Source organism: Leptidea sinapis, chromosome Z (assembly GCF_905404315.1).
Source record: "Leptidea sinapis chromosome Z, ilLepSina1.1, whole genome shotgun sequence".
Taxonomy (NCBI): domain Eukaryota; kingdom Metazoa; phylum Arthropoda; class Insecta; order Lepidoptera; family Pieridae; genus Leptidea; species Leptidea sinapis.
The window spans coordinates 9,641,449-9,660,099 of record NC_066312.1 but is presented as its reverse complement, the minus strand read 5'-3'; the positions used below and the strand labels follow the sequence as shown (position 1 = coordinate 9,660,099).

Below are 18,651 nucleotides of genomic sequence, written 5' to 3'. Positions count from 1 at the left end.
CGTGATGGAAACTTTAATTTGAAGAGCCAACCGTCGAAGATCACTTACACAGGTGAATACATGAAGAAACAATAAATTGAAAGAGATTGTGGAAGCCGATCCGAGCCAATCTACCCAGGAATTAGCGGCATGGTTTAACGTTACCTTACCTACAATATTGACTTATTTGCGTCAAATAAAAAATATGAAATATAGTTGCCTCATGATTTGACTGATCTGCAGAAAGAAACGCGTGTTGAACTTATCTTGCCTTGTTGAATTTATACAGAAATAAAGGAATATTGGATATTGGAAATTGTAACATGTAATGAAAAATGGATTCTGTGCGCTTACGTAAGCTAAAAATACAATGGCTGACTCTGGGTCAAACGCCGCAACAGTGTCCCAAAGCAAAGCTTACCAAAAAAAGGTAATGGTAAATGTTTGGTCATGTCAGCATTATCTTATTCATTAAAGCTTTCTCCGATCTGGTCAATCAATAACGTCAATCTGGTCAAGCAATAACGGTGGAAGTCTACTGTGCTGAACTCCGAACAATGATAGCAAAACTAGTAGTGAAACAGCCCCGCCTCATGAATCGATCTTCACCATTATTGCTGCGTGATGACGCGAGACCTCAAACAGCACGAGAAACCGTTTTAAACTCTACAGCAAATGCCATTACAAACCATCCGTATTTGCCAGATCTTGTTTCAATGGACTACTATTTTGTTTGTGGTTTGAACAATTTTCTACGTGATAAAAAGCTTTTTCTCAGGAGGCAGTACAAAATGCTTCCACACAGTTTGTCGAATCTAGATCACCACAGTTCTATCGCAATGGCAATAATATGTTAAATTAAAAAAACGAATTTCTATTTTTAGTACAGATCGGCAATTTCATACCTTAACCTCTAATAAGGTATAAACTTCTTATTCTAACGGAAATCCTTTATCACATTTCGTTGTTTGATGTATTATTTTTCAATATGTATGTGTTGGGGCATCCTGTTTATTTATGCCATTTAATTTAAAAGAGGTAACTTTTACTTTTGGGTACCAATAACAATACTCTTAAACACTTAAAAAACTTTCACAAATCATACAGTCCTGTGTATTGTTTTTATGGTTTGAATTGCTTGTATTTCATTAGGTTTAGACATGTTATATACTTAACAAATTAATATTTAAATAATTTAAATATATTTTTTTAATAGCAACACCAGTCGGCGTCGGTACTAAATATTGGTACTACTTCGGTAGGTACCTACTATATTACTATTATGAATTGTCTTTTATTATAGGTAGTTATTAGATATTGTTAGCGTGGGTTTAAAGTGAATAGGTACGTGATTGCTGTTGATTTATATTTGTTGTTAAATTGCTCTTTATTGCGTCTTTTACCAGTTTTCGTTAAACTATAATTGGTAAGTTAACAATAACACCATTCGCGATGAATAATATCATATTCTTGTTATTGATTGATGCCATTTGCCCGGGGTGGCCTCATCAGTGCTAGATGTTTTTTTTTGCGTGTGCTTTTGTAATATGGAAGGTTCAAAATGCGTTCAAATAATAATTTATTGACAGCGAAAACTTCCAATCTTTAATGTTATATTTACTTATTGTTAATTATAGCGATTCGATATCATAACAATTTGATTACTCACAGTTTTTTTTAAAGCGTCGCACCACCAAGTAGTTAAATAGTCAACTAAGATTGAATTAATTACTATTTGATATTTTGTTATATTCATACCGAAGGCAGTTAATAAAAGTCTTTTATAATAATTACTTCGTTTATCCACCAGATCTTTAAAAAATAAGATTCTAATACAAATTACACAGATAAAAATTCAACATTAACAAAAGATTTCAGTATCTTAATATACAATGATTGTAATAATATGATAATTAAGACTTGAAACAGCTAGAGAAGTATTATATTATGCTCTTTGTGTTTTTCCCTTAAACTGATAAACAATTGGTCACTTGTTCATGCCACTTTTTCATTATTAGTAATTATGAAGTAAAATTATTCTATTAATATTGGAAGCATTTTTTGCACATTTTAGGTTTCAGCTTTGTTTGAAGCTAAGAGCCTAAGAAAAACTTACAATTTATCTGTGAAAAGTAATACTAACACTTGTATATGTGACCAAATCTATTTTTAACATAAGAATTATTAGAATATGGTAATTCATAACAACAAAATCTCAATTCATATTTCTGATTTAGGTGGAAGGGGATTTCCTCTTATGAATTGTAAAATCCAGCAATCCCCACACAGGTATGTAAAATGTAGAATTCTTATTAACTGTTACTACTATATATTTTTTTAGTATAATTAGTAACATTGATATTGTTTTACAGGCTGTCATTATGTCACAGCAGTATAGTTTACGGTGGAATAATCACCAACCCAATTTTATATCAATGTTTACAACTCTTCTGAACACAAAAACTCTGGTTGACGTCACACTGGCAGCAGAAGGACAACATTTGCAGGCACACAAAGTTGTTCTGTCGGCATGTAGTACATACTTTCAGGTACTTTCTTAAAATTTATATTTATTTTATTTTGTAATTACTAGTGTTAAACAATTTATGAAGTTTAACTTAAATAACAACTATGTGTCTGATTAATTTTTTCAGGCTCTATTTGTTGATAACCCTTCACGCCATCCAATTGTAATCTTAAAAGATGTCACATTTGCTGATCTACGTACAATGGTTGATTTTATGTATTATGGTGAAGTGAACGTCACAGAGGAACAATTACCACAAGTAAGACAATTATTCTTCCATTAATTGTTTCAACTAGAGTTTTATTTAAGATAAGCTAATTTTTAAGACATAGTACATATATATTTAGGTGTTGTGAACCACTGTTTAGTGAAATAGAGTTTATTATTATTTGCAATTAAAGAAATGTAGCTGAGACTGGGTATGCAGTGATATTTGGCAAACAGCAAATTGCTGTACATTCACATGTTTTGTTGGCATTTGTCTATTATTATCGCTCATTTGTTTATATGTCCCATTAATTTAAAATTTGCCTTCTAAAAATCTAATGGTTGGATATAAATCAGAGAATACTGCGGCAGGTATACTAAGCCCCAAACAAATTAACAACAAAAGTTTGGGTCTAGTTTTTTTAAAATTTAAACTTATTGAGAAGTAATTTATGTAATGATATTATAAATGTTGTATTTCACTAATTTATGTCAACATGTCTGATTAGCATGTCACATTACCAAAAAAATGTTGCTGGCCATCCTATGTTCTATATCCCTGAGTCGCCTCTTACAACACCAATGGGGTAGGGTGGTGTTATTTTACTCCGACATTACAAGCAAAAGATATTTAGTCATTCAGCGAGTGGATGTCTTGCATCTATGATGATGATGTAATTTTAGATATATTAATTTGGGTAGGTAGGTATTTTTCTAGTGTTGTTGACATAATAAATTTATCTTTAAACATTTTTCTATATTTGTGATTTAGAATTAATCAATTTTATGTTTTTCTTAGGTTTTAGATACAGCAAAGTTATTAAAAATCAAAGGTCTAACAGAAATGCCTGATTCAACCTCACTCACTCGGCAGAACACATCCTCCGAATTTCAGTCTCCTGGTGAATCGATGGAGTCTGTTAGACCCTCAGCTTCTCCATCATCATCTCCATGCAGAAAAAGAAGGTATTCAGTTAATTGCAAAAAAATATTAAATTAAGTTACACATACATAATTGGGTCGCTGTCTATGTTGGTGGTAAGATCTCACTGCATATTTCACAGGATGTGTCCGGAGTTCATCTTTTGAACTGTGATGTATTGGGCTTTTCCATGGAGGGCTGGTTATTACATTGATCTTTAAAAAAATTATATTATATCTTCTAGTTCTATTTGTGATTCTCATTAAATTTTGAGTGCATATTGGGTAGGTCTGAGAATCGGACAACATCTATTTTTCATCCCCCTAAATGTTAAGGGTGGTCCACACGAAAATATTTTTTTTTAAATTTGTTTGATTACGAGTTTGCATTAAAAAATACATACAACTTCAAATTTTCACCCATCTACGATCAACAGTTACTTTTGTATCGCGATTTTAATATCGGCAATACAACATTTGCTGGGTCAGCTAGTTTCTTTATATAAGTTTCACAATATACAAGTAAAGTTACAAGTAGGCATCTAGTTACGCATCTATCAAATAAATAATTTTCGTTCCACAATGTATAAATAGTGTTATCTACCAGATAAGTGCCATTCAAATTATAGGATGGATCTAGTAGCAAATAACATAGTTATCTGCCGGGTAGTGAGAGACAGAGAGAGGCAGAGTAAATGCATATTTAACAATATAATGTCAATTTATATAATGGTTGGGGAGCCCAAGAGACTAAATATGGATAAAAAGAAAAAAACATTTATATGATGTATCTCTATGCAACCCTCCAACTAGTGGGGGAGTGTGTACAAGTTTTCAAAAATGCAAAAAAAAAAAAAAAAACAATCACAAAGTAATACGCAAGCACTTCAGATATTAATAGTGTATGCGCCCCACATGTTTCTTATAAAGGAAAATTGTTAATCTGCCGGTTTGCATGAAGGGGTACAAAATAGGAAAAAAAACTTTTACAGCATGTCATTGAGAGAAGATATTAAGTGAACCCAAGTCAATAAAAGTCAAATACTACACTACAACCTTATATAGACATTTCATATTAATGTCCTTGCCATCCTGACCCATAATCTGACAATTATTTAGAGGAATTGCCTTAACTTGACGGTTTGAAACTTTCCCATTTCCTTGTGTCACATTTCGACATTTAACCCTACATACAGGAATAGTGTATGTGCCCTACATGTTTCTTATAAAGGAAAAGTATTGATCTGCCGGTTCGCATGAAGGGGTAGAAAATAGGAAAAAAAACTTTTACAGGGCGTCATTGATAGGAGATATTAAGTGAACCCTATTGTAGCTCCTATTCAAACACTTATGATTTGACCATGACCAAAAGTTATGAACGACTTTTGAAAATGCAATAAAATTGTGACCATGAAATAGTCAAGCCTGTCAGATTATTTAAATTTTTTCATTTAATAATTATGTCCTTGTCATCCTGAACCATAATCTGACAATTATTTAGAGGACAATTAATTAGATTTATTGCCTTAACTTTACTGTTCGAAATCTCTGGTTTGAAACTTTCACTTTTCACTTTTTGTGTCACATTTCGACATTTAACCCTGTATACAGGGTATGGTTCAGTTCTTCTCAAGGTGCAAGTTTGCCCCTTGTATGTTATTGTGACGCTTGAATAAATCCCAAAATCTTCACTTGGGCTCCTCTACTATAACATTTGGTATATGGTATGATTATGTTATGACTTGTGGACAATATTTTGAAAGGCTCATGACAATACACGAAAGTGCAAAATAAATATGTGATGATTTATTTTATTGTAAAAATAGTGGTTGAACTGCTATGTAGAAATACAAATAGAAAATTTTAAAATATCAAATATAAATTTGCATTAAAATCCATTAGTCTTGTGTTATTTTATTTCGTATATGAAGTTTTTTCTGAAGTAGTGAAGTTTTCTTGAACGTGACTTCGTCTAAAACTTCTTTAGCAGTGTTGAGCACTTTTCTTGGAATGGGTATAAAATGTTAAACTCGCGTCAGGACACGTGACCTGATCGAAAATTCGTAAGACAGTCGTTGAAATTATGGATGAAAATTGATTTTTCTGAGAGATATTTTTTTTTTACGTAAAATAATAGTAACAGTTCTGGAGTGTTAAATTTTTAATGTATTATAAATTGTCATTTCTGTGTATTACAGCGATTTGCTACTTGTACATTGTGAGACAACCCCTAAGTATAGGTCTAATTTATGTTGTTATTATATAATTTTACTAATTGTAATGTTCTTGCTTTTAACAGACGCAGAAAGAGTTCATCAGGCTCAACAAACCTAGGAACTTTAGTGCACAATGAAAGTAAAAATGAAGATTTTGGACAGAACTCTAGTGAGGTTGTTCGTGCTGATACAATAATGCTAAGCACCCTTCCACAGCAAAGAAGGAGGGAATATGAAGAAAGACTGGATGTTATACCACAGGTACCTATCATAATTATAGAGAAGCGAGCCCACGGTGACTCACAAACTCTTAACTACATCAAAGCTTTGGTATCTTGGCAAATATTTTATTTATATAATACTTCTAATTATACTAAATAAATAAAATAAAATAAAATCACATTTATTGTTTTCAAAGAAAAAAATTACAGAATAACTTACATGCTACAGATTACAAATTAAAATGAAAACAAAAGGTAGCGGCTCAGCTTCTGCTGCTCGGCGTAAATTACTCCAAGCAGCGCTGGTTTTCAGCCGCCCCCCTCCCTGAGGTGTTATTAGGGAACTCTTAGAGTCCACGTCCACCAGATATAAATCATCAAGAAAATTTACAATAAACTTTCAAATGTTGTAATTATACATATACTTAGTTTCATATAATTATGTTTTAAAATCTATCATACTATTTATTCTTACTATATCTAACATATTTATATTACATATTCAGAATATATCACACTATAGTCATAAGTATCTATCCCTACTCTTTGCTATAGTTTTGTTTGTTTGTGTGTGTATGTGTGTGTGTGTGTGTGGTGTGTATAATATGGAGATTCAAAAAAAGTGTTTTAGTTTTAAATCTTAAACTCTTAAAAGTTATTATTAGAAATGAAAGCATGCTATTTATTTTAAATAAATGAACAAAGAAATCAATTTTCATTGTTTTTTTAGCCTGGAGAAACGCACAATTTAAATATGGAACCTATGTCCATGGACACAAACCCGGTTGGACTAGTACAAGGTATGTGTAATATATTATAAACATTGATTTTCATAGTTCATTGCTTTTTCAATATAAACTAAAAATACCTCACTACCCTGGTTTAAATTATCTTAACACTTCATTATTAATATCATTGTTTGCTATCATCCAAATAATATACATGTAAGCATGTTTGTTGTAAACTCGTTGTTAATGTGTATACAACATTTTAATAGTCAAGCTAAATGTCGGGAGGTATATTCCATTCCAGGGAAGGGAGATAAATGAATTTTATGTTTAAGGAATTGTTCTTTTTTAAATTGTATTATACGACATCATTCATCTCTCTTCCCAGGAGGACAGTGGAGTATGTTGGAGCACACTTACCCGCGATATCCGAATGCAGCATGTATAGGGGTCAGTGGCCTACAGCCCGATCCAGGAATGTACATCAATAACATGATGAACTCTCATACGGACCATGAAATAAATAACTACGGACAGAACTTAGGAGTTACAGGCCCGTCGCCTGGGCCCAGTTGTGCTGCAGAATCCCAAAACTCACACTTAATGGTAGTTCAAGGGCAGCCCAGGCGTAGAAGAACTACCAACCCTCAAGCTGCAGAAAACTTTCAAAAAGCTTTGGAAGCAGTCCGTACTGGTGGCATAGGATTTTGTAAGGCAGCTAAACTATTTGGTGTCAACAACAGAACATTGTGGTTGGAATATAAGAAGAAGGGCTATCCAAACAATAGACCCAGTATCAAGAGTAGAATAAAACGGGAACATTCATCACCTCCTCTTGAGATGAAAGATGAAATACCACAGCATGACCAACAAATGGCGTTGATATGCCCGCCGCATCCAGTCCCTGTAGGATTTATTGATCCTCGGCCGCTTGACTTTCAAGTACAAGTAAACAATCCCGGATTAAATGTAAACTATCAGATGCAATAGAACATCACTTGGTGGGTGGTGAGTCCAGAGTCTTATTCACTGTCTCCTGGCACAACCGGATAATTTTATATCCCTCATAGCCACTCACATTCACATTGTGACCAATGGGATATCTTATACATTACTGTTTAGAAATAGTTCATATTATCTTGATTTTTTAATCATTTTGATAGTAAACCAGTGGATTTATTTTATCATGACCTCAGAAGTAATTATATCCTTAATTGCTGTAACATCAAAGTCCTCCGTATTGGAAGTTACCTAGAAGCTTATAGAAATTTAATTTGAAAGGGATTATAAAGATTAATTCTTAAAATCAATGTTTAAACAGATGGTGTACACTTATGAAATAACTAAAGCTGTATGTATATGTAAAAATGTATCAGCTACATCACAATTTCTGTGTTTATATATGCATTTTTTGTTGTAACAAGGCACGGCTTATTGTATTTAGACATACAAGACAAGAAAATTAAGACAAAGAGTTAATTATTTTGATATAAAATATAAGTGGAAATTACAGAATGTTACGTATGTAATATAAGATACTGTATGTACTTTAAGACTTAAATTTTTGTATAGTTTTTATACCTTGTCGTGACTATGTATACATATACTATAGTATATGATTTTGTAATAGCTACTTCATCATTGTAATTTAAATCCACTGCGGCTGTAAAATAGTGTGAACATCCCGTTCGGTTACCAATTGCCATAAACGAAATATTATATTTAGATCTCAGTAGAATATTAGGATTTAAATAGTAAAGGTAACTTAACTGTAAAATCTTAGTTTTAGTTTAAGTGAAATGTGATAGCGAATTTATTATAGTTAAAAATCTAAGATTATTAGAGCACATGGCTATATAAGGTCCATGGCAAGGATTTTATTTAGTACAGCTCTATCACATAAATACAGGATATGTTTGTACAGAATCTACCTCTGTCTAAGTATTTAATTGTTAAATTTTAATCAAGAATGTAGAATGAAATGAATGATTATCTAATACAATTATTCATTGCAGTAACATACCAGTGAAAATAATTGTTATTCTGTAATATGTGTGTTAACAGACTCTGTTATAAGAAAACACTTTCTCAGTAAAATCTCAATTAAATCTAAAATAGAGATGTGATGATTTTTTTTTAATGCAGTAGGTATCAATTTTGTCATCCATTATGCACAAAAATATGACATATGTAATTACTGGCGAACATATCACTTATACTTAACAACATGTACTTAAATTGAACTGCAAATGAATAATAATAACTTACTGTGACAAGGATTTGAATGAAAATGAGTGGTGAACCTGTAGTTTGTTAAGTTATTGAAGATCTGTATAATATGTTGTACAATTTATATAGTGTGATTGACCCATAACGATTACACTATTGAACATCACTGTGTAAGCGCAAATTGTAATTTCTATAAATTTGATAAGCAAAAACTATAATGATCAAACATATTATTTAATAATTCATAATTATTATTACTGTTTCTAATAATTCATAATGGCCTCCGCCTGATAAAAATTACATACAGACATTATTGTACCGTGTATTGCATTAAATTTACTTGGTGTATTGTTTATTTACATTTATAAAATACTAATGTAGTTAAATTCATCACAATATCTCATTCATCTCCGTGCAATACAGTGGGATTGCAAGCCTATAATAATTTATTGATAAATTGACATTTTTATTTATCTAATCAACTGACATTTATAAGTATTCTATAGTAAGTTAAGGTCGTAGGTTAGTATGAGTGTATTATTTAGATTCTGAACGATAAACTAGTTTTAAGGCCGCTTAATGGCAAAATTCGATACAAGCAAACATTTGCAGCAAGATGCCTTTTGATGGAATTGAATAATTTTTTAGTCAAGGCCTCTCGTTTCTGCTGTACTATTTCATAGCCATGAATCTAATTGTGAGCAGCAGAGTGGAATTTTAGAGTGATTTGCAACTAACCAGCAAATATGCTGTGAAGTTATAGACAATGATAACTCTGATTTAAGAATATTCTGTTCCATCCATTTTTTACGGTTCAATCTAAGTATAACAATTTTATTATTTACTTTGTGGTCTTCCCAGATCTCCCAGTATTCTGCATGCCATATCTGCAGCTGTTCAGCTTTAAGTGAATTATCTATAATTATAACATGTTATAATTGATGTTTTGCTAATGAAATTATTTTTGAATCATTTATAATAATAATAATTAAAGATCTCCATTATTTTTGACTGATTTATACATTATTTTTATTGAAATCTCGTGAATGCATTTCGCTAGACTGGAGTATTTATAGGTGAAGAATGGAATGTACTTATAATAAGATAGTGGTAGAATTGCATGAACAAGTCTGGCAATCATTATTTTAGATTATGTATGTGATTTTAGTACCGGATAAGTATTTGTTAGGATTATTACTTAGAATGTTATGATAAAAACTTAATGAGGAAAATAAGAAATTATATTTCCGGAAATTCTGCATTTAATTGATAATAAGTTCATAATCATTGCATGGTCAATCATATAATTATTAAAAACAAAATTATATAAAAACCCGCCCAATGAGAACTTATAACATAATTCTTATGCACTTCATAAGAGTGAAGTAATAAGCATAAATCGAATCAATTTCGAGATATTTCATTAAATATATGTAATATGTATATATTTACATGAATAATGAGTATTAATGGGTGTTATACAGGCAGATCTATCGTTGTTGCCATTTAAAATATTAATTATATTTTCTGGTATTACTGACAAGTACTTGTATAGGTAAAATAGATCGAAGATGCTTGGTTATTATAACATTTGTTACAAGAAAGGCTCTCTTAATATATCCAGACATATTTGTTTTTATCGATTGTCATTTGTACTAAGAATACTAATATTCTCTCATGTAAGAAAATGATGGAAATTTTTTACCAGGTAGCTTTGTAGATCGTATATTATAAGGTGTATTGACTACAAGTTATTTCTGTGATATTATCTCGGAGTTTTATGGTTAATTCGAAAGAATACTTGAATTCTAAGTACAAATTAGCGAGTTTGTGTAAGTGTTTAGCCAAAAGTATTTCATACCCTTTTCATTTCCTATTTAGAGTAGCGCTGGGTTTAGTAATTGAAGAACGACTGTATATATATATTGAAAATATATAAGTATCTTATATTTACTTGTTTATACTGTCTGTGAGATTATTATGATACAAATTCAAGCGATGTATTGCTACGGGTTTAAGGTTGAATTAGGATAGTTAAGTTGGTGAAAGTAATTTGGCCTTTCAATTTGGTAATCAGTGTTTTTATCAAATAGTAGTATTATAAATATTCGTGTAAAATATGTTACCACTTGCTTTTATAACTTCAGTATTATGATTCAGTACATTTGTGATTTTTTTTTTAAACAAAATGTCAATTATTATATATGTACATATTTTTGCATTTTATTTTGTGACGTTTAAAAATAACACCTTTGTGATTTGTACGGTGAATAGTTTTATTGGTTTCACGTTCTAAGTGGATATATTTATCATGCTGTACTATATATTCGTGCGTAGCACTATTAATACCAAAATAGGCAATAAATCATGTGGTTATTTTGTATAAACTTATTTTAATTTTTCCCATTCTGATATGTATATATTACCTATGCTTTTAATTCAAGAATTTACAATGCTAGAAAGATCCTTATTACGTTCACAGTTAACACCGTAGATTAAAGATTGCTTTCCGCTGCGTTCCTGGTTCGGTGTACTCATAATATAACCGAAGCCCAAAAACACTGTCATGCTGATTGGTGGCGTGAAACGGTAAAAGATTTAACGGAATTGACTCAAATTCTGTGTTCGGCGTACTTACGAAAGCTATAGTTATTGTTATGGTCCCTAAAGCAAAAGACAGTCCAGTTTTCCCTTCCAAGGAGTTGCCATCTAAAGTAGAGGCCGAAGCGTGCAAAAATAGGTGGCCCTCGTTCGGAAGGACAGGTCGATATGACAAGTGTCTTAGAGGATCGATAAACAGTTACTGCAGAGTGGTACTCTAACGACCGCATTAGGATCCTTCTTCACCGAGACAACGCCTTGTCGTACAACGTGGGACTAACGATTGAATGTTTGGCGACGTTAGACGTAGAATTACTGGGTCTTTCGCCGTATAGCCCCGACCTCGCATCGCAAATAAAAGAAAAACTATATAGACGCTGAGGCAGAAGAGAATGACAGCTAGGGACGATTGGACAAACTGCTTTTATCAGTGGTTCCATCGGATGCAGCGATGACACTGTTTCGGAATTTAAAAATATTATGAAACTAACAACTTGCTAGTTTAATAAGTTTTTAATTTTCTAAGAACTTTCAGTTTCACCGAGGGCATTTACTAACAATGTTTCTTTTCGAACATCCTCCAATTGATAAACTAAACTAATTCATTGTTATTGCAGCTTTGCTTTTATAGTAAGGTTTTGTATATTTTAGCGTATATAAAAATCTTAGTTATAATAAATTTATACTTACCGACGGTGGCTATAATCAAATGAGTTCATGTATGCAGGTTCAACAAGAATTGAGACAGTGAATTATTATTGTTTTTTAAAAGGCAACAAGTAAGAGGTAGTCTTTAATAAGATGTTCACAATTATACATCACTTGGAAGCTAGGTTCCTGCATACCGTTAGTCGGTGACTCTTCGTATCGTTCAATATTCTTATCTCCAACATTGTGTTACACCTGCTTCCTACTCACACCAACTCATGTGATAATTGGGACCAGAACCTTTTTTTTTTTTAAAGAAAATAAGGAACGAGACAAGCACTACGTTGAGCTTATGGTAATTGATACGCCCTACCCATTACAATGCAGCGTCGCTCTGGATTCTTGAAAACCCCAAAAGTTCTGAGCGGCAGTACAATAATTGCGATCTTCACCTTGAGACATAAGATGTTAAGTCTCATTTGCCCAGTAATTTCACTAGCTACGACGCCCTTCATACCGAAACACAGTTATGTTTACATATTACTGCTGCACGACAGAAATAGTCGCCGTTGTGGTACCCATTATCTTGCCGGCTTCCTGTGCAAAGGAGCCTCCCACTAGTAGACCAGACTTATTACGGTATCAACGACAATAAATAATACATTCTTGTAATTATCCACAGAGGTTGATCCTAAATCAGAGCTTCTTCGGATACGGCGATCGAAATACTTCAAGCGGCAGAACCGCGTGCAACCTGACGAACGGGAAGTTAGGAAACAGCACTCAGAGCCAACGCAATCAACGTTCAGAGCAATAACTACTAATCCGACTTTGCAAAAACATGAGTCATGCCCCCAGTACACTATCCCAAAGGTTAGTTTCTAGGTCACAAATAAATATATTAATGATATATCTGTCTACATATATATTTTTATACTAATATATTTTCTATGGAAAAGGAGGACAAACGAGCGTACGGGTCACCTGGTTAGTGTTAGTTAGGTTAAGGGATCACCGCCGCCCACTTTCTCTTGCAACACCAGAGGAATCACAGGAGCGTTGCCAGCCTTTGAGGAAGATGTAAGCGCTTTATTTGAAGGTATATCCGGAAACACCGCACAAAGAAGTTCATTCCACAGCTTCGTAGTACGTGGAAGAAAGCTCCTTGAAAACCGCACTGTGGAGGACCAGATGGTGGGGATGATATTATCCTAACTTGTGGCGTGTTGTAGTGCGAAGGTGGAATTCGGCGGCAGGAATTACGTGAAACAGGTCTTCGGAACACTCCCCGTGATAAATGCGGTAGAGGACACACAATGAAGCGATGTCTCTACGTAACGCCAAGTGATCCAGCCGTTAACAGAGCACTGGGTCCCCGACAATTCGAGCTGATCTGCGTTGCACGCGGTCAAATGGATCGAGCTAATACTGGGGTGCGCCAGACCAGAGATGACAGCAATACTCTATATGCGGCCGGACCTGCGCATTGACAGCGCTAGAATGTGGGCCGCCTTGACGTATTGCCGTGCTCTATTTATGACGCCCAGTTTATTCGAAGTCAAGTTGGCTTTGCTCTCCAGATGGCCGCAGAATTGGCAGTCGCTCGAGATTTTGAGACCCAGAATTCCGATATTAGGCGAGGCTGTAAGGGAAGTGTTATCGAATAGCAGTGATACGGCAAATGGTTTTTTTTTTAAATATGATAATCCCTGGTAGATCGTTGCATTTACTGTACTCAATAACTCTTGTCTACATTTACTTTTCTTTACTTACTTGACGTTTGAGTATTTTTGTTGCATCACTTTGCATATATTGGAATTGAAATGATTTGTAAAACGTTGAAACTGTCGATTTAAAAGAGTGCTTCTTGCCTCTTCCTCTCATAAAGCTCAACCTTTTCCGAAGTGCTGGTGAAAGTAAAAAAAAAAACATGAATAAGTATCATTTCCTTGACCTACCCTAATAAAGTGATTTTGATTTGATTTGATTTATGCATGAAGTACGTGTAAATGTGTTTGCAGATTCGGTGGCAAAAGCCCAAAAAACCTGTTGGGCCTCTAGTGATCCAAGCGGTAGCTGTACTTGAACGTTCGAATCAAGTTTCCGTTCCGGTGCCCATATCACTATCGGAGCCGCGGCTGACGATTCCTGCGATCACCGCGACGATAGCCTCATTTGAAAATGCGAGTAACGCTTACGTGCATAGAGCCAGACATACGCCCGCCGTTCGCTCGGGACCCCCGCTCAGTTGTAACTTCTGTTGGAACACAGTGGACGACACCGGACGCATTCTTCGACGAAAAACTCAATACCACTGTCCGGAATGCCGCACTAACCTTTGCATTGTGCCGTGTTTCCACGAGTACCACGACGGGCCAGGCGCGGTGATAGAAGCCACGCCGAACGCTAGATGAAGGGAATCGGTGACCATAGACCCGTACCATGACTTGTATGACTAGTGGGAAACTGGTCTATAACACTCTTTAAAGCTCAATATTGTTCTATATATTAATGTTTACGAAATTTGTATTTATTTTTAATTTATTTGGACCTTAGATAATTTATACATTTGTAGATAGAGCCTCTTGCTGCTAGACAACCGATGCAAACGTGCCAGGTTTATTGCTTTAGTGTGCGTGACAAGCTACGTCTTAAACTCACAATTTGTATGTCACTTAGTGTTAGGGTGCGTGCATTGCTCAAAATAAAGGTTAACTGTCACCTTCAATTTTTCTCGACGTTTTCACAGCTGTCTCCGTTTTTCTAGACGCATGAATGATCTAAGATTTGGACATGTTACCCATATATATTTATGTTGATTATAAATTTGTTTTTCGGTTTTTTCATAGAATGATTAGTTATTTTTTAAATATTTTTTAGATATGGCATAAGCATATCAAATGTATAAATATTTTTCATATAATTTTTGTTTTTCGTTCAAGAGATACGGTGTTTCTGTTAAGCTAAGGTTTTGTAATCATTATTATGATAACAATTTGTCTCAGTAGTGAGTAAGTGTATTTTGTTGTTGCTATTAAGAAAAAGCAATATATATATTATAATATTTAATCTATGTATTAATACGCAAAGCGTAAATTTTGAGCTTTGTTTTAAAAAAAATGCGCGTACGGATGAAAGTGAAACTTACACTTTTAAGTTTATATGGTGAAGAGGTGCATAAAGCTATTTTTTTTGTTATGAAATGGCTTATAAATATATTTAATTTATTAAAATAAATATCACACCACTGCTTCAAGGACACACACATACTTTATAGAGGAATAATAGTCTTTGACAAATAAATTAAGTTTAGACCTAAAATTTAAATGATGTTTTTTCGAATTTCAACCTCTGGCCGACCAATGGTAATAAAAAATGTATTATATTGTCTTAATCACCAAACTATAAGGTATATCGTGAATTTGCGCTAAATGTGTGTTAGAAAAAAAATTAAAAGTGCAATAAAATTTATATTTATAAGTCACAATATGGAATGGTATCTATGTACGTAGAAGTAAATGTGTAGAAAGAATATATTTATTAATATTTATGTACGTATATATTTTTTGAAGCAGGTATTAATAAAAAATACCTCATAGTTGTCATGCATAAGATAAAAAATTATTAACAGTTTACCGTAAAGATTAATTTATCTTAATTGTAACAATTTACATTTTTATGAGAAAAATAATTACTTATTGAACTTTTGTACGGTTTTTTAATCATAATTTGTATTAAACAGCTTTACTATGAAGACGTCCGGCTATTGTTAAGTACCTCAATGGAAAAAATATATATTATTATGTTTAAAGTTCGTAACTTATTTTTGGAAAGTTTCCAATGAATACTTATTGTGTACAAAATTTGTTACTCAGATTGAAATTATTTTATGAGGAATGACGTTATGACTAAGATATGTAATAATTAGTTTACAAAAATATATTTGTTAGAAACGCGACAAGAGTGTTCACATTTTATGTAATTAATTGAAAAATTAATTTAATTAATGATATCTAATTTGACCAAGTGACTGTTAAAGATTTTTGCTCAGTAACAAAATATTTTTAATGTAATTTTGGCTTCAGCTAATCTTTAATTTAATCAACCTTGTCGCACTATAAGGTAGGTATGTCTCTCTGCATATTCTAAAATAATAATTATGAATATGATAATCCATCATATTATTGAGCTTATAATTAAGGAATAATTATTGTCTATTTTTGAAAATTATGCAGTTTCCCTAAAAAAAAGTTTCACCAAACGCTGAATGATCATCCTAGATAGATATTCGTTCCTAGTGTCGATCCGCAAGCTAGTGAACTGACTAGATTACTTGCAAGGGCGTTGCTCGGATTTAGTTGTGGGTAGGTCTAGTAACAAAAAGCGGCCCAGTGCGAGTCGGACTCGGCCAAGAAGGATTCCGTAGCAGCATGAAACTTAATGTAAAAGTTCTTGCAGGTCTTCGATTTATGACCTATTAAAAAAAACTACTAACTAGATCTCGTTCAGACCAATTTTTTTCACACGTTTTACCACTTTGGAAGTGTCTCGCAAACTATTCAGTTTAGAAAAAAAAAATATTAGAAACCTAAATATCATTTTTGAAGACCTATCCATAGGTATGTGAAAAATTTTTAAGAATTTCAGGTTATAGTTTGTGAAACCCCAAAATGTTGCTTTTTTATTTTTGTGTAAAAATCTTATCTTTTTACCAAGTTTCAACAGTATAGTGCTTATAGTTTTGCAAAAAAGCGGCTGTGACATACACACGGACAGACAGACAGACATGACCAATCTATAAGGTTTCTTTTTTGCCATTTGGCTACGGAGCCCTAAAAACCAAGAATATATCAAAGGTAAATGCGAATCCAGATTCAACCATTCATAATACAATCTTATAAAATTCGTCTGCTAAATGATTCAACTTGGTTTTTTTTTATTAATAGGCTACCTATGTAATATTATTTTACTGTTTGTGAGCAGTCCTGCATTTTAGCCCGTACCTCGCTACGCTGTTGCTAACTTGGAACTGTCCATAATATTATGCATTAGAAAGCCGTCCTGTCCGATATATTTTCACTACAAGCGACCATTTTGGGGAATCAAAAGCTAACATTGATATTTTTCTTTGGGGTTTATGAAATATTCAAATGCCGTAATATTTTCTTCAGAGTATATTCTTATTAGACATAGGTAGGTATATGACTGCCGCCATAAGTAAAAAGTCGTTCTTTGAGTTAATATTGCAGAAAAAAATTGTGCTGCAGAAGTGTGAGTAATGGGGGATGGAGTATTGATCGATATAATAAAAAAAATTACATTTTCTCTTTAAAATAAATACACAGACAACTTTGAATTTTGAAGCGGCATTGCTCCATCCCTTAGATAATCTTTCACGGACGATTTATACAAATAGCAGTTTTTATGTACCTAGTCAATGATCTTCTATACACATATAAGGACATATCATTCGCAGTCTGATAGCGGAATGGCAAAAGTGTGCTTAAAGACAATGTAAGCACACTTCTTGTGTCAACTGTCAATGTCCGTATCAAATTTGAACTGAATAAATGTTTTACATTGCTGCTCATTGACCAAGAATATTTTAAACAACTGGAGTAAATACGGCAATGTATAGAAATAGCACATATATATATGTAATCGTGACTAGTTCTTGTAAAATCTCAAAAAACTGCGATGGCAAATGCTCCTTCTGTTACGTTTAACTCACAGTGAACATTATTTCATTAAAAGTTTGATTCAAAATCGTGACAAAATTCTTTTTTTTCAGTATGATATAATATTAAATGTAGATTATAGTTGTCTTTTACAGAATATTATTGTTATGTAGGTAATCACCGCCGCCCACGTTCTCTTGCAACACCAGAGGAATCACAGGGAATATTTTTGAAGGTACCCATGTCGTGTCGTCTACCTTGGACAAATAATCTAGTTGGGCAGGTGCAATTTCGGGAAAGAAGTTACTCGTCGAGTCCAACTCGGATAGGCAGCGTTCGGGAAGCTCCGTAAAATCTTGTCGTCCAAAATACTACAGTGTCTGAAGACGCAGGTTTTTAACCAGTGATGACATACGGAACGCAGACGTGTTAACTATGTGCCTTATGAGGAAGCTCATTGTCGCTCAGCGGGCAATGGAGAGGGCGAGTTCCCTGCGAGATTGAATCAGTATTGAGGATATCCGTAGTAGAACCAAAGTCACCGATAGTGAAAAGCCCAAGTGGTTGGGAAACTGAAGTGGCAGTGGGCAGGGCATATAGCTCGACGGACAGATGGAGGTCCAGGAGTGCAGCAGTGGACGTCTTCTGGCTGAAATGGATGTCGTGTCGTCCTGGAAACACCGTCAAGGAAGCTCA

General features: G+C 33.5%; 1 protein-coding gene across 3 annotated transcripts; it reads left to right on the top strand.

The window, feature by feature from the left end:
• The first annotated feature begins 1,277 nt into the window (after window positions 1–1,277).
• LOC126978361 (modifier of mdg4-like) lies at window positions 1,278–15,261 on the top strand. Of its 3 annotated transcripts, XM_050827119.1 has the most exons (9): window positions 1,282–1,405; window positions 2,217–2,268; window positions 2,352–2,528; window positions 2,634–2,765; window positions 3,513–3,679; window positions 5,934–6,111; window positions 6,802–6,871; window positions 12,960–13,150; window positions 14,299–15,261. In XM_050827119.1, exons 3-9 carry the CDS (start codon window positions 2,361–2,363, stop codon window positions 14,689–14,691), a joined length of 1,299 nt encoding a protein of 432 aa, XP_050683076.1. In that variant the 5' UTR covers window positions 1,282–1,405; window positions 2,217–2,268; window positions 2,352–2,360; the 3' UTR covers window positions 14,692–15,261. The 3 variants fall into 3 exon arrangements, with proteins under 3 accessions (XP_050683075.1, XP_050683076.1, XP_050683074.1); XM_050827118.1 differs by lacking the exons at window positions 12,960–13,150; window positions 14,299–15,261 and adding an exon at window positions 7,188–11,405 and having other exon boundaries at window positions 1,278–1,323; XM_050827117.1 differs by lacking the exons at window positions 12,960–13,150; window positions 14,299–15,261 and adding an exon at window positions 7,188–11,405.
• Window positions 15,262–18,651: the final 3,390 nt, after the last annotated feature.